Below are 13,687 nucleotides of genomic sequence, written 5' to 3'. Positions count from 1 at the left end.
GTAACAGATGCTGTCATGTGAGGAGAACTACCCTTCATGCCAATGACCAGAGTCAGTGGGGAAAAAAATAAAAACCAAAACAAGGCTTGTACTGACTGTTAATTATTTGTAAATATCTTGTGGAAATATAAGGTATCTTTTTATTTTATGTCTGTGATTTTATGTCTTCAGTGTTGTTCTTTAAAAAAATCTTATACTAATTTTTATGTTTCTACAACTAATTGGAAAGTTAGGTTGAGATGCATATGTTCATCTGATTTCTCTTTGCTTTGTCATACCTTGTAATGAAAAAAAATATGAATATTTGGCATCTTGTTCATATTCTTTCAGTTTTGGTTTGCTTGTGTTTCTTTTCCCCCTTTGAATCCTTTTTTGATTCAATGTTTGAAATATCCTGGTTGGACACTAACAGAGGTGTCCATGTGAGATTCACATGAATGGACAAAGCAAGCAAATATTCTGTGGAAGAGTAGTAGTTGGTATGTGGCTTTGAGGAGGTATACCTGCAGCAAGCAAACAACATGTCAATGTATATTTTTCCTTTGAGTTCAAATAGTATTCTATCTGAAGAAGTATGGGGCAGTGATTCTGAATGCTGCTTGAATGTGTGTTACCTAGATGTAAGATTTGGGGGGAAGTGCTTTTTTTCCTAATGCTGTTGTATATGAAAAACTTCATTCCTATACGAAAAACTTCAGTCCTATATCCAAGGACGATCAAGCATTGGGTTAATGTTTATTTGGATTTTATTTTGTGGCTTGCACCTGTCAGAAAAAGAGTGATTGCCATCTTACTAAGAGTGTGAGGAGGGATAGTAAACAGAAGCTTGTCATGTAGACAGATTTCCTAACCAATTTGATCAGTGAGATGACAGTTCCTTCTCTGTCCAGAAACTTAGGAAGCGTGAAATGAATTTTGATTTTATAGCAGTATTCCTGTCTTTCCTCCTCTTCCAGCAAAGTCTTTTTGACTCATGACTGTATACTAAGCCGTTGGTTTACATACCGTACAGCTCCTATCTTGTGCTGCTACTTACCCTGTGTTAACCCGTCAGCATCAAAAAATAAACATGAAAGCAAGACACTGTAGATGAGGAACATGGCACGAGGAGCATACTCATGGCATTTTGATTGCATTGCTTTTCAATATATTATTTCTTATGATCTAATTTTCTATTAATACTTTAAGAAAGAGAATAAGCAGTGGGAAAGTAAAAAGTAAAGTTCATCTTGTTAGAACATGTATCCTTTCCTAAACCCCCACACTTATATGGTATTTCCATTTAAAAACCCAATGTTTGCAAATATTCATCTCAGTTGGCTGGATAACCTAACAAGAATAGGAAAAGGTATCTGTGGTATAATACAATGACCTTATTACTTTTCCAAATACACAGGCATTGACTCTAGCATGTCTGATTCCAGAGAACAGGATCAAGGGAAGGAGCGTTTTTACAGTTTGCTTTTTTTCAGATTTCCAGTGAGTTAATTAGCTGTTAACGAACTAGGAGGCCATTTGTCATTAGACACTGACTTGCCTCCAGTTTTCAGGAATCATCACAAAACAGTGAGTCTATGACATTGTCATATTCAGGTTCTCAAATGCTTCGCGGCTTTGGGACACCGGGACACAGACATGGTGGTTCAGGCTCGGCCAGTCACTGCAGTTCTAGATAGCTTTGTAGCCTATGCACAGTGACTCAGTGCCAACAGTTCACAGTCTACCATGCCCAGACTGTGAGTGTTCCTCCTCAGTGCTATGCAGCTTGTCAGTTCCAAGGATTATCTGTAGTTTAAACAGTTAAGTTACCTGTTAGATGGAAATTTTCATTCCTGAGCCAAGACACAATCACTGACAACGCATGTGCTCCTAGCTTGTTTTCATGCAGAAGAAAAAGGGTTGGCTTAATGTACTGCCAGCTGTTATACTGTAAACAGAGGTCTCAGAGAAATTTATATATATATATATATAAATGTAATTCTAAGGCAATTGCTTGCATTTGTCTAACCAAACCCTTTACTTCATATTATTTGGTAAAAAAAAATTCCCCACTTGCTACAACATTTCTATACCTCCGACCAAAAATTGCCTGACCCCACTGCAGAGGTCCCAGGCAGTGGATCCTCACAGTTAAGCCATCCTGCAGGTAAGCTGTCCCAACGGGCGAGCCTGGCTGACTGTGGCTGTGGATGCTAGCTCTGCACCAGGTAAAGTACTTCTAGAACAGCCTCTATTCTTGAGTCACCTCTGTCAACAACACATCAAAAACACCCTATTCATTTTGGAGGCCTTGAGCAGATTTTGAACAGCCAGGCATCCACTCATGCCTCACACACCTCATGGCTTCATGTGCTAATAAATCTTCTTAGTAGTTTCAAAACAATTACAAGAGGGAGATGCTTGACCATGTGTCTGCAGTATAAACTGCACCTGAATTCTTTTCAAAAGGAAAACACATTGTTACATACTCCACATTTCATATCATCATCTGTCAGTTTTGCACCTGCAGCTTATAAAGAGAAAGCTTAGCTGGACCATTAAAAAATGCACAAGTTCAACTTGTGTAAGCTTTTCTTTTCCTTGAATATAGCTGAAGTTCTTGTGATGTGGCTTTTGCATACTTCTAAAATGATATGCCACTTTTACCACACGGTAATTAGTAGGAAGAAAAATAAGGCAAATACTGAGAAATAAAGACATCGTCCCAGGATAGCATGCTTTTTCCTTTGCTTGTACACTTAAACCCATGTCTTAGTTACTATGCTGCATGACAGTTACAGAAATTGCAGAGATGTATGGTATGTATTCAAAGTGCAGATATTTCATTGCTCAATCAATGCTATACTGCCAACCAATGTGACATACAGATTCAGTACTGAGTTCCTGAAAATGGTTTCCTCAGATGCTTCTAGCACTGTAGCAAGTCAAATCCACTGAGATTCCCTAAACTGGGAGAATGCCTCCTTAGCTATCTCAGTCCTGATATCGACCAGTAACTTCACACTTGATTTCATCATCGAGTCCACTTGGGATCTAAGAACCATGTATAATCAAGACTGTACGGGGTGTCAATATGATAAATGTCCCTTGGGGAAAAATACAAGATAATACTCTACTACAATGTTCATGCAGGCATTAGTGTCTTTAAAATGTGCTGGCAATGGTAGCACACGTACTTGTGCCTTGATGTGATTACTGCAGCTTGTTGATAGGTTGTGATTCATTCCCCACCTAGTTAGGAAGGCATAATAAATACTGGATAACAGTAAGAACAGCATGGTGAGGGAAAAGCCTTACCTAACTCCCTTTTTCATTGTTAGTGGAGTTTCTATGACTTGCATTTTCTACACCTGTTTCCTCTATTGTTTGTATCCCTGGAGTGCAAATACAAATATAGCTTGTGGGCCTCCCGACAGGCTGGTAGCAGCTTATCTAACAGGAATTACTTTATTTTTAGGGCTCTGAAGCTTATGTTGTGCTCTTCGGTTAATGCTTTCCTCCCAGACTAAATGGCTTTCACGTTTAAGGCTTCTTGGTTGCTACAGCATTTTTCTGTCTTACAGACTGCAACATACATTTCATAGAGTCTCCAGTGCATTTTTAGATTATTGATGGAGACTGCACTCTAAAGGAAAATTTTGGACACATGATTAGCTTAGGTGAGAGCCTTATAAATGCTAAAGTACAAGGTGGTTTTTTTTTCTTTCCAGCTTTCCTGCACAAAATCTGGTAGGCACAAAGGCAAAATAAATGAGAAGTAACATAATAATGGTGGTTAAAAATAGACACAATGACACACGTATGTAATAAAATATGTCCCTTTTCAGTGATATGATGCTTGTTAAGTCTGGGTGGCCTGCTGATTACCTCAGGAGGTTAAATATAGTACCCATGATGTCTGTAAGTTTATCCACACAAAGGGCAAGACACAGAGAAGCCTGTGTAATTTTCAGTCAAACAGAGGCAAGGATGGATTAAGAAGTCTTTTGAGTCTTGAAGTCATCTCCTTCAAGAAGTAACTGCAGACGTGCAACTCAATTATATGTGCTGCCTGGGTTTCATGATGGGATATCTGGCCTTGGCTTATTAGAATTCTTCCAAACTCTTACCTCGGGACCTAGAAAGTGATGCACTATAAAAGAAATACAAGGGAATGAATGATTGAGACAATGCACAAGTGTCACTAACCTGCAAGGAGGTTGTAGAAACCTAGAATATCTGTAACAGTTCTGTGTTCTGGGGGAGGTTACAGAGTGGCTGCCCTCTAGTCCTTACATACTGATCCTTTGTATTGATCAGGCTCCAGAATAAGTTTACATATTTTTCATAGGTGGAAGACTGCCTTGCAAAATAAACTAGATGCAGTTCTAAAAAAAAAAAACCAAACCAGTGAGTTTTTGTATGTGAATGCTGTGTGGGTTAGGGGAGTGAGTATATGTAGGCCGCTACTTCATAGTTCTTGTATTATATACCTTCTAAATAAATCTAGAGAAGGTCACATGTTATTTCCTTCCTTTCCCCCTGCCCTGAGTGATTTAACTTAATATTTAAAGTAGTACAAGAAAATATTTTCTTCTTCAAAATTTTTGGCCATTTAAATGCAAAACAATGTCTTCTGCTACCTTAGTCATCTTGCACCATTCTGTCTTTTTAGTTCAGAACTGCTGAGCACATGCATATTTATGTACTGTGGATAAAACAATCTGGTATCGTGTGTTAACCTGTATCAGAACGGCCAGGCTGTCACCTACAGCAGAATTTTCCTAATGTCTTTGAAATATTTGAAATATTTGAAAGTCAAGTTGGCATTCTCAGAATATTCCATCAAATGGTGACTTGAAATCTGAGTCACAGACACAAATTTTCACAATAAAGCAGTTAAAAAAAAAAAACATTAAAGGAATGTTAACCGTTAGTATTCCATTTATCTCATGCATGTTCTAATTCAGCATGCAATACTTGCTGGTATTTCACTATGAATATATATCGTTGACATTTTAACAGTCCTGAGAAGTGAATATTAAATATAACAATGCATGTAGCAGTTTATTTCCACAGTGAAGACCAGTGTATAGACATATGTGTGCATGTGTTTGGGTATTAATATGAATATACAAATGACAACTTATAGATATATTAGGTGTGTAAAGATCCATTTATTGGTATGTGTTGTGCCTTAATTAAGTGACACTTAATTAAGTGTCAACTTAAGCTTGACCTAAAGAGCACTCTCCTCCCCTATTTGTGTTCTGATGTCAGAACATAAATCCTATGTTCTGTGCAATATTCATTTTAGCAATAATACTTTTGGTTCCTAAACCCCTTCTGTAACTTTGATGGGTTATTCCATGCTTCATTTCCAGCCCTGAGCTGTTTAGCTAAAGATCTGCTATGTTTCACACCAAAGACAGCTGCATTTTGGTAGCAGAAAAAGTGGTACTTGCATCCTCCATGTAATTTTGGCCTTGTTTAGTGTCTTTCTAATTGAGATATATTGAGCAGCACTGTAAAGGATTTTGAAGGTGATGTTTTAGCGACCTTGGAGTTGTAGAGTGTATCACCAAGGGAGAGATTGTTTGCAGGAACTTGCAAGAGAACAGCACAGAAAATTGAATCCCCTTTGAAAATGCTTGCTAATTTTGTCAGAATAGCCATCATGACAGGGGAATACAAGCTTCTGTTGATCTGGTAAACCCGATTTAAATCAGGTGATTAGAATGAGGATATAATAATATCCAGTATTGTAGCAGTGACTATGGAGGAATGCCATTTACAGGAAGAGCAATGTAAAGTACAACTGTTAAGTCTGAAAAAGAGGCCATGAACCCAAACTTGCTGAAAAGAACCAAGAAGGGGCTGGCATGACACTAATTTTGGCATCAACGGAGACTGAGCTGGAAATGACAATAAGGAATTACATGTCTAACAAAAAAAAAAAAAAACCACCACCAAATTGCCCGTTCAGTACATAAAGGTTTGTCATCACTTATATAGATGTCACATTATCAACTGAAAAGCAGTACTTCGGAGAAAAATGACTCTGAGTTATTTCTGGAATGCACACATAGAGAATGCAGACTGGGGAGCAGAAGGTTAAGCTGACATTGCTCTCATGAGACTCCATCAATGTGCTATATTCATTTCTGGGCATCTTCAAAAGATGTTAAGAAACTGAAGAATTTTTAAATAAACAGAAACAAGATTAAAAGGGGCAGGATTGCCTAGTAAAGCAAAATGCTAAGTAATTGAAAGCATATAGCTTGCCTGAAGGAGAAAGAGAAGGATCTACAGCTCTCTGCAGAGTATAAAATGCTTGGCAGTAGTGAATGAGATATAATATTTCATCTGGGTATAAATATTAACTGCTGGAAAGAGTTAAGGAACAAGATGATGTCTGTCAAGGGCTCCTGACAATCATTTATTGAATTATGTGATAAAGTATATGAGAAGGGGTCATTGTGGATATTGGCTTTTAAGTGCACCTCCTTGAAGAAGTAAAGCTAATCCTATACTGTGAGTCAACTAGATGACCTAAGAGGTCACTTCTGTTATCATCACCATGATTCTACTTCATACATTAAATAATTCTTGACTTTCCAAAACACTTTGTGCATTAGAATTGCTCCCCTGTCACTTAATCTGCTTATTACGTGTTCTTAGTCTTTCTTCAACCAGGCATATTGTCTGTTAATCGGGTTCCTTGCAAGTTTTTTTCCTTGCAAGTAATCAGTTTTCACATGTTCCTGGGTCCATGTGTTCAGCTATGTAACATTTCATAAGAAGCGATAAAACTATCGACTTGTGATTTGCATCAAGTTAAGCTGAATAAGCACTTCAGGTATACATAAGGGATGAAATTAAAGACAGACTTACACTAAAAATGTAGTTCAAAGTCCAGACTCCCCTCTCCTCTCTCTGAAGTTCAGAGGTTCTTGAATTTGGATAGTTTTGATTCAGATACAGTAAAGTAATGAATGTGTCTCTGTCAATTCAAATTCATTATTATTATCAATGCTGAAAGAAGAAAATGTGCATGTTTTTTTCCTTTTGAGCGCTCCCTTGGATTTGCCAAGGGACCCATTTCAGCAGAGACCTGGTGACGTTCAGTCAAGCTCTGGTGTGTTTTGGGTTTCCTCAGGAGCACAGAAGTGCCCAGCTCCCTTTTCCTTCATGTTGCTGAGAACAGGTGGCCTCCTCTGGGGTCACCAAGTATATTTAGGGCTGAAACTCGAGCAGGCTGGAACCAGATTGGCTGTGATAGCCACATGCGTAATTAGGAGCTGATGAACCAGGCTTGCTCTCACCCAGTGCTGCTCAGGAGGGAAGACTGGAGAGGCTTTGCTCCTAAGGATATTTACTAGGTGTTGCTGGTAAGAACATTTTAATGACATTAGACTTCTTTTCCTTAGAATAGGGTCTTGAGCTGTTTCCTGAATCTGTACTTTTTTGGGAGTGGTTATTGTGCCTTGCCCATGGAAGTCAGATTTTCTGTCTGTATGACTAGTAGCAAATTGCAGTAAGAAGAAAGGACCTGGAACTGTGTTTTGTAACTGAAGGTTACAATAGTGATAGTCTGTACAGATTGTATCCTTATATGCAATCCCTCCTTCTTAGGTTTATTCATAGACTTTGGCCTACTTTTTCACACAACATGCCACTTGTTAATTGAGTTATTTTAATTTATTTTAGAGTTAAAATTCTGGTTTAACAAACTGATAATTTTTTTTTTGGTAATTTTTCTCAACACATTGGAACTAAAAAGGGACAGTATTCAATGTTCCTATATTTAACCTGCATTACTAGACTTCACTTGCCTCAGAAGGAATTGCAGTTTAGCCAGCTAAACAAAACCACCCTGTCATTTGGTAGTATTAGCTTACACGGCAAATATCTTTGGACTCGGGAGCAGCTGTTCCAAAGCCTCATCCCGTACCAACATTAGAAACTGGGCTATAGTCTCTGCTGGAAAATTGTAGCTTTGCTTCACAGCAAAATCATTGTGCTAATTAATTCATTTAAAGGTTTTGACAGTAATCTGTACTTTGTAATTCAGCCAACTGTATGGATTTTCATATTTTCCAGGTCTGAAGAAATAGAGAGAAAAAAGCCACAAGAGCTAAAAAAACCCAACACCAGAGCATCTATATAAGCTAATGCTGGGAAGACAGAAATTACCTCATTAACCTAAGGTCACTTAAACAAAATATTTACAATTTTTTTTCTATATTATGCTTTTACATATAAATGAATATAGTAAAATATATAGATAAAGCTCTCATTCAAGCAGAGGCTTGAATAATGTAATGAGATAGTATAGGCCAGTCACAAAGAAAAGAAAAATTCAGCATTTTGTTGTAATGAAAAAAATCAAATCATTCTTCAAGAAATCTCTTCCTCTGGTTTTTTTTCCTCCATTAAATTCTAGTATTGGTGTTACAACTGTTAGAATAAAGAATTTGTACAAAGTCATAATTTTTATCAGTGTGTTTGAAACTTAATCCAATACTTTCCCATAATAGTCAAACTAATGCCATATCCCAACTGTAGTTCTCTCTTGTTGAAGTTCTTTCACTGATTAGCCAATAACGTTCTAATAATCTGTTTACTAGCTAAGATACCAGGTGCTTTTATGAACTTGTTTAGTAGCTTTTCATGGTACTTTCAGTCTTGGGCTAATGCTGTATATTCACACTTCCATTTGCTGCGTGACCAGTGAGTGGAGGAGAGACAGAAGAATACCCTCAAAATGGAGGAAGAAGAATATGAGGAAGTTGTTGAGGTAAGATGAAAATCTGAGAGCAGAAATACTTGTTTCCTGCCTTGTGAATGAATGTATTCATCACTTCAGTGAGACGTTGCTCATGAACATAGATGGTTGCTTGCTGTTTCCTGCCTGAATTGGGTATGATTAAGTATCTATTAAATGGTTTGATCAGTGAAAAACAACAACAAAGTTGTTCTCAGTGGAGCAAAGTTTCCTGGGTTCCTGTCATAATCTCCCTGTTTAAATAAGAATTGTAACCATCCCACACCTGCATCGTGAGGTTTTGTGATTACTCTTCTGTGTAATTATAGATGTAGTGGGCCATCTTGTTTCCCTCCTGGCTTGCCCTCCATCATCCAATCCATGCTAGAGAGGATGACTTTCAAAGCCACTTTCTAGCCTTGTCTCTGTGCCCACTGCAATGCAGAAATGCAGCAGTTTTGTGCTACCAAGGTACCGTTAACCGATTTAGCCTTGGAAGTTGCAGAGATGGAGTTAGATTTAAACCTGTAGCCATCTGTGGAGTTGCATCAAGGGTTAATTTGCTGATAGGTCATTTAAATTTACAGTTATATGCCTAAATATTTCGTCTCGGCAATTTGATTAAAAGAATCCCCAGGAACTGGGAAACCTACAGCTTGCTATTATGAGTGAGCGCCACTGGAATAATGATTTTGCTGTTGAAACAGTACACAAGGTTAACAAACAGTGTGGTCTTAGCTGTTGCATTGTTGCTATGCTGAAATGAAAGTATGTGTTATGAAATAAGCGATTATAACAAATTGCTCAGTGTTTGAGGAAAAGAAGATGACATGACAAGTGTAGACACCCCACAACCCATTATCTCCACGATGGACCCTTGATTTCAGGCAGTGGGGCAGCACCGAGCCCTGACTGCTGACTTGGAAAATTTCAAATAGTGAGTAAAGCAAAGTCAAATGGTTTGCCGGTAGAAATATTTAAACATGGTTTGGAAAATAAGCATTACCATTCATAAAGTGCATTTTATAGTGCATTGTACCACCTAGTTACAAAGACACCAGTCCTTCATTAAGTTTCCTATCACTGTTACTTGTAATTGCCTTTATACTCCCTAAGAGTTACATGCCCTCTGTAACAAAATGTGTATTTGTTTGCTGTTGAGGTTTACTTGCTGCTGGAATTAAGGTATGTTGGGCTTTTTTTGTCTACACAGCTCTGTTTCAATCTTTGTTTTTAATTTTCAATGACCACCTCCTTGTAACCACATCCCAGGACAGACAGAGATGGTACTTCTTCAGTAGCTTCCCTCAAGATTTTCACAGAGAGAAGTTAAATAAAACAGGAATGGTAGCATCTGGTACAAATCTACAGCAGCTTAAGCCTTTCCAGAGTTTTCTTAACTAGAATTCCACTTCTAAATGAATTGCCTATTTTAAATGGTAGGAGTTGTATCAGAAATTTTTCTTCTGAAAAAGTAGAAAATTATTGCTGAATAATGAACGGCTGAGAAAACACTGATGATTTTAAGATACTATTTTATTCTTTCCCTGGAGTTATTTGCCTGCAATTATTGTAGCCTTTTGTGATGTGCAAAGCCCCACAGTGAATGGCACAAACCTTGGCTGCCGAGTTACCTGGGGGTCTGCGGAGGGTGGGTCAAACGCGTAGGGCCTGTGAGCAGAAACCGCCTCAGAACAGCTCAGATTGAGACAGTTTGAAAAGTATGTGCTAATTACATGAGCCTATTTTTGAGGAACAACTTTAGCATAAATTTTAATGAAAATTTTTTTAGGACTTGATTCAAAGGGTTTTCTCTTCCCACAGTTTTGGTGCATGACCCTAAGAAAGTAATTCCTGAGGAGATTTTCAAAGATAAAACTCACATTTTGCATTTTCTCCTTTCTGGAAGTCAGTGGCAAGCTGAGCACCTACCTTTTCAGTAAGATCGCTGTTGTTCACTACAGCGGATGGAGCGCCAGCTTTACATGTGAGGAGTTTTTTCCCTCATGAAGCAGCGAGGGGAGATGGAGGGCGAAGCCTGGGCGCCCGCGGCTCCCCTCAGCGCGGCCGCCATCTGCCGCGGGGCGGCGCCGCCGTGCGGCCGCCATTTGCCGTGTGGCGGCGAGCGGCGCCTGAGGGAGGGCGGGCAAGTGGCCCACGGCAAGTGGCGAGCGTGGCGGCGGCGGCCTCCGCGTTTGGCTCACGGTCGGGTCGGAGGCGACCCAGGGAAAGGCAAGCTGCCAGCGGGGGAGCGCTGAAGCTCGGGACGTAGCCCTTGTTGCCTCTCCAGTGGGAGATGGGTTCCAGTCAGGTCGCTCAGCTGCGCTGCAGCTTGCTGAAGGAAGAGGTGAGCAGGCTTCGCGCCACGGGAAGTGAGGAAGAGGTTGCAGCACCTTCCAGGAAAAGCAAGAGGCTGAGCCATGCGTGGCAAGGAAGGAATGGTGACCATGGTTAAATGGGTGATGGAGGGTGGCCATGAGGATGGAGAAGCCAGGAAGCTCATGGTTTCCAGCAACAGGAGGAAGGTTTGTGCTCCATCTGCAGATCTGCCACTTCAGAGTAGATGTAGCACCCTAGAAACTTCTTTAGGTAGCTGGAGAAAGCTTCACAGGCACAGCCCTTGTGCTTATGGATGGCTTTAACCACTCCGGTATCTGCTGGAAGGGTCTATGGCTGGGCATGAGCAATCTAGGAGTTTTCTGGGAAGTGTTGAAAATAAATTTCTTGATGCAATTGATTTCTGAACTAACCAGGAGAGATGCTCTGTCAAACGCGTGACAAACAAGAAAGAATTAGTGGGAGATGCAAAGGTCAGGGGCAGCCATGGCTGCAGTGACCATGAGACTGGAGGTGAAGATACAGAGAGGAGTGAGCAAGATAAAAAGAATTACAATTGCGGACTTCAGAAGAGCAGATTTGGCCCTATTCAGGGACCTACTTGGGAAGAGGCCATGGGAAGAAGCCCTGGATGGCAAAGGGGCCCAGGGGAACTAGGCAATCCTCAAGAACAGTTTTTTTGGAGCACAAGAATGGTTCAGTCCAATGTGCAGCAGTCAAACATAGCAGAAGGCTGGTATGGATGCACAGGGAGCTCCTGACAGAGCTCAAATGCATAAAAAAAAGTATACTGAAGGTGGAAGCAGGAGCCGGCCACTTGGGAAGAACATAAATACACAAGACATTATAAACTCTATTCTTACATGTATGGGCAAAGTTCAGCTGTAGTTGAAGCTAGCAAGAGAACTGAAGAACAGCAAGAAAAGTTTCTGCAAGTACCATCAGCATAAAGAGGAAAGCTAAGAGAGTGTGGGACCATAGTTCAGTGGGCAGGGAAGCTAGTGACAAGGAACAGGCAAAATGGCAAGGTACTTGAAGCCTTTTTGGCCTTAGGTTTGGTAAGGCTGATAAGGTTTCTCATATGGTCTTTCACATCTCCAAGCTCCCTAGCAGAGACATGGGAGTGAACTAGTAGCCATAGCAGAGGAAGACAGACTTAAGGATGACTTAATGCCCTGGGATACCGTACATAGTTTCGTTAGATGCAAGGGGATGGATCCACAGGTGCTGAGGGAATGGACTGATGACATTGCAAGGCTGCTATCATCTTTAAAAGCTCGTAGTGATGCAAGGATGTTCCTGGCAACTGGAAAAAGACAGATGTCATACCTATCTTCAAGAAATGCAAGAAAGAAGATCCAAGGAACTACAGGCTGGTCCCTCTCACTTCAGTCCTTGGGAAGGCTATTGGAGCAAAGCCTTTTAGAAGCTGTTTCTAAATGCATGGAAGATATGAAGGTCATGGGGAACAGTGAACATTGATTTATCAAGGGCAAATCATGGCTGACCAAATTCGTTGCTTTTGATAATGAGTCCACTGCTGTTATGGACAAGGGGAGACCAGTGAATGTTGCATACCTTGACTACTTTAGGAAGATTTCTGAATCAGTCCCCCATAGTTGTCTTATTAACAAATTTATTAGTTGTGGAATAGATAAGTGGACAGTATAGTAGGTGGGAAGTTGACTGGGCTGCTGAGCTCAGAATCATGATCCATAGTACAAAGTCTAGCTGGCAACCAGCAATTATTGGTGTCCTTCAAGGATCTGTAGGTAGGAACAACTCGGAGGACAGCCTTAGAGGGAGAAACCTAGCACAGTCAATGTGTTACTAAACACTTGGAAAATCCTGGTTTTTTGAGTGCCGATTCTTTCTTCTAGTGTGGTCATCATTGTCTTCCCTCTTGTGGGTAAAATTAGATAATGATCCTTCCTTAATAACTTGAGAGGATGATTAATTGAGGAATGTATGGGAAAAATTCAATCATTAATGCAAGAATTGAAACAGATTGTCGGAATTACCAAGGGTGCAAATGTGACTCCATCGGTACTTAGGAACCACAGTCCTGTTTCTCCAGAAGTATGTTTTTAAAGCAGCTTAACAGAACCTACATTTTGCTATTCTGTATGATCTGGCCTAACAATGATATTTTTTTTCTCTTTTTCTAATAGTACTACATTGAAGAGACAATAATTGAAGAGGGTGAACCAGTTGAGGTAAAGGCCCCGGTGTTGTTACTTGCATTAATTACATATGCATGTAATTAATGCATAATGCTAAATTAATAGCCTTTTGTATTCTGAGGACTAATTTTTCATATTAAACACACAAATATCAGTGAACAGTTGCTTCTTAATACTTTGTTTCCTCCGCAAGGCCCTATTGTGGGATGTTTTAAAGGACTGCTAGCTTGTTCTGAGTATCCTATACATATATAATAGTTGCCATTAGAAGGAGTTGTGGATGTGTCCATCAGAAAAGGGCTGTGTGAATGTCTGTCCTGCCCTGTATCATGCCGACAGTCTTCCATTTGCTCTTGTTCAGCAGCTGTTTGCACAGGAGCTGACAAAATGAAGCAGCAGGTTACGTTAATAACAAGAAACA

At 39.9% G+C, this 13,687-nt stretch overlaps 1 protein-coding gene across 35 annotated transcripts in view; it reads left to right on the top strand.

Moving 5' to 3' along the window:
- Positions 1 to 5,214: 5,214 nt before the first annotated feature.
- NEB (nebulin) overlaps positions 5,215 to 13,687 on the top strand; it is a 134,089-nt gene continuing 125,616 nt past the window's right edge. For 23 of the 35 annotated variants that reach the window (XM_080400034.1, XM_080400010.1, XM_080400011.1 and 20 more), the window contains exons 1-4: positions 5,215 to 7,370; positions 8,083 to 8,189; positions 8,714 to 8,779; positions 13,255 to 13,299. In XM_080400034.1, the coding sequence (XP_080256160.1) occupies positions 8,747 to 8,779; positions 13,255 to 13,299 (78 nt within the window). In that variant the 5' untranslated portion in view covers positions 5,215 to 7,370; positions 8,083 to 8,189; positions 8,714 to 8,746. The remainder of the gene's footprint in view (positions 7,371 to 8,082; positions 8,190 to 8,713; positions 8,780 to 13,254; positions 13,300 to 13,687) is intronic. The other 12 variants (XM_080400036.1, XM_080400035.1, XM_080400028.1 and 9 more) reach the window with 2 other exon arrangements.

Source organism: Falco punctatus, assembly GCF_963210335.1.
Source record: "Falco punctatus genome assembly, chromosome: 8".
NCBI classification, from domain to species: domain Eukaryota; kingdom Metazoa; phylum Chordata; class Aves; order Falconiformes; family Falconidae; genus Falco; species Falco punctatus.
This window is presented reverse-complemented; position numbering and strand designations above follow the sequence as displayed.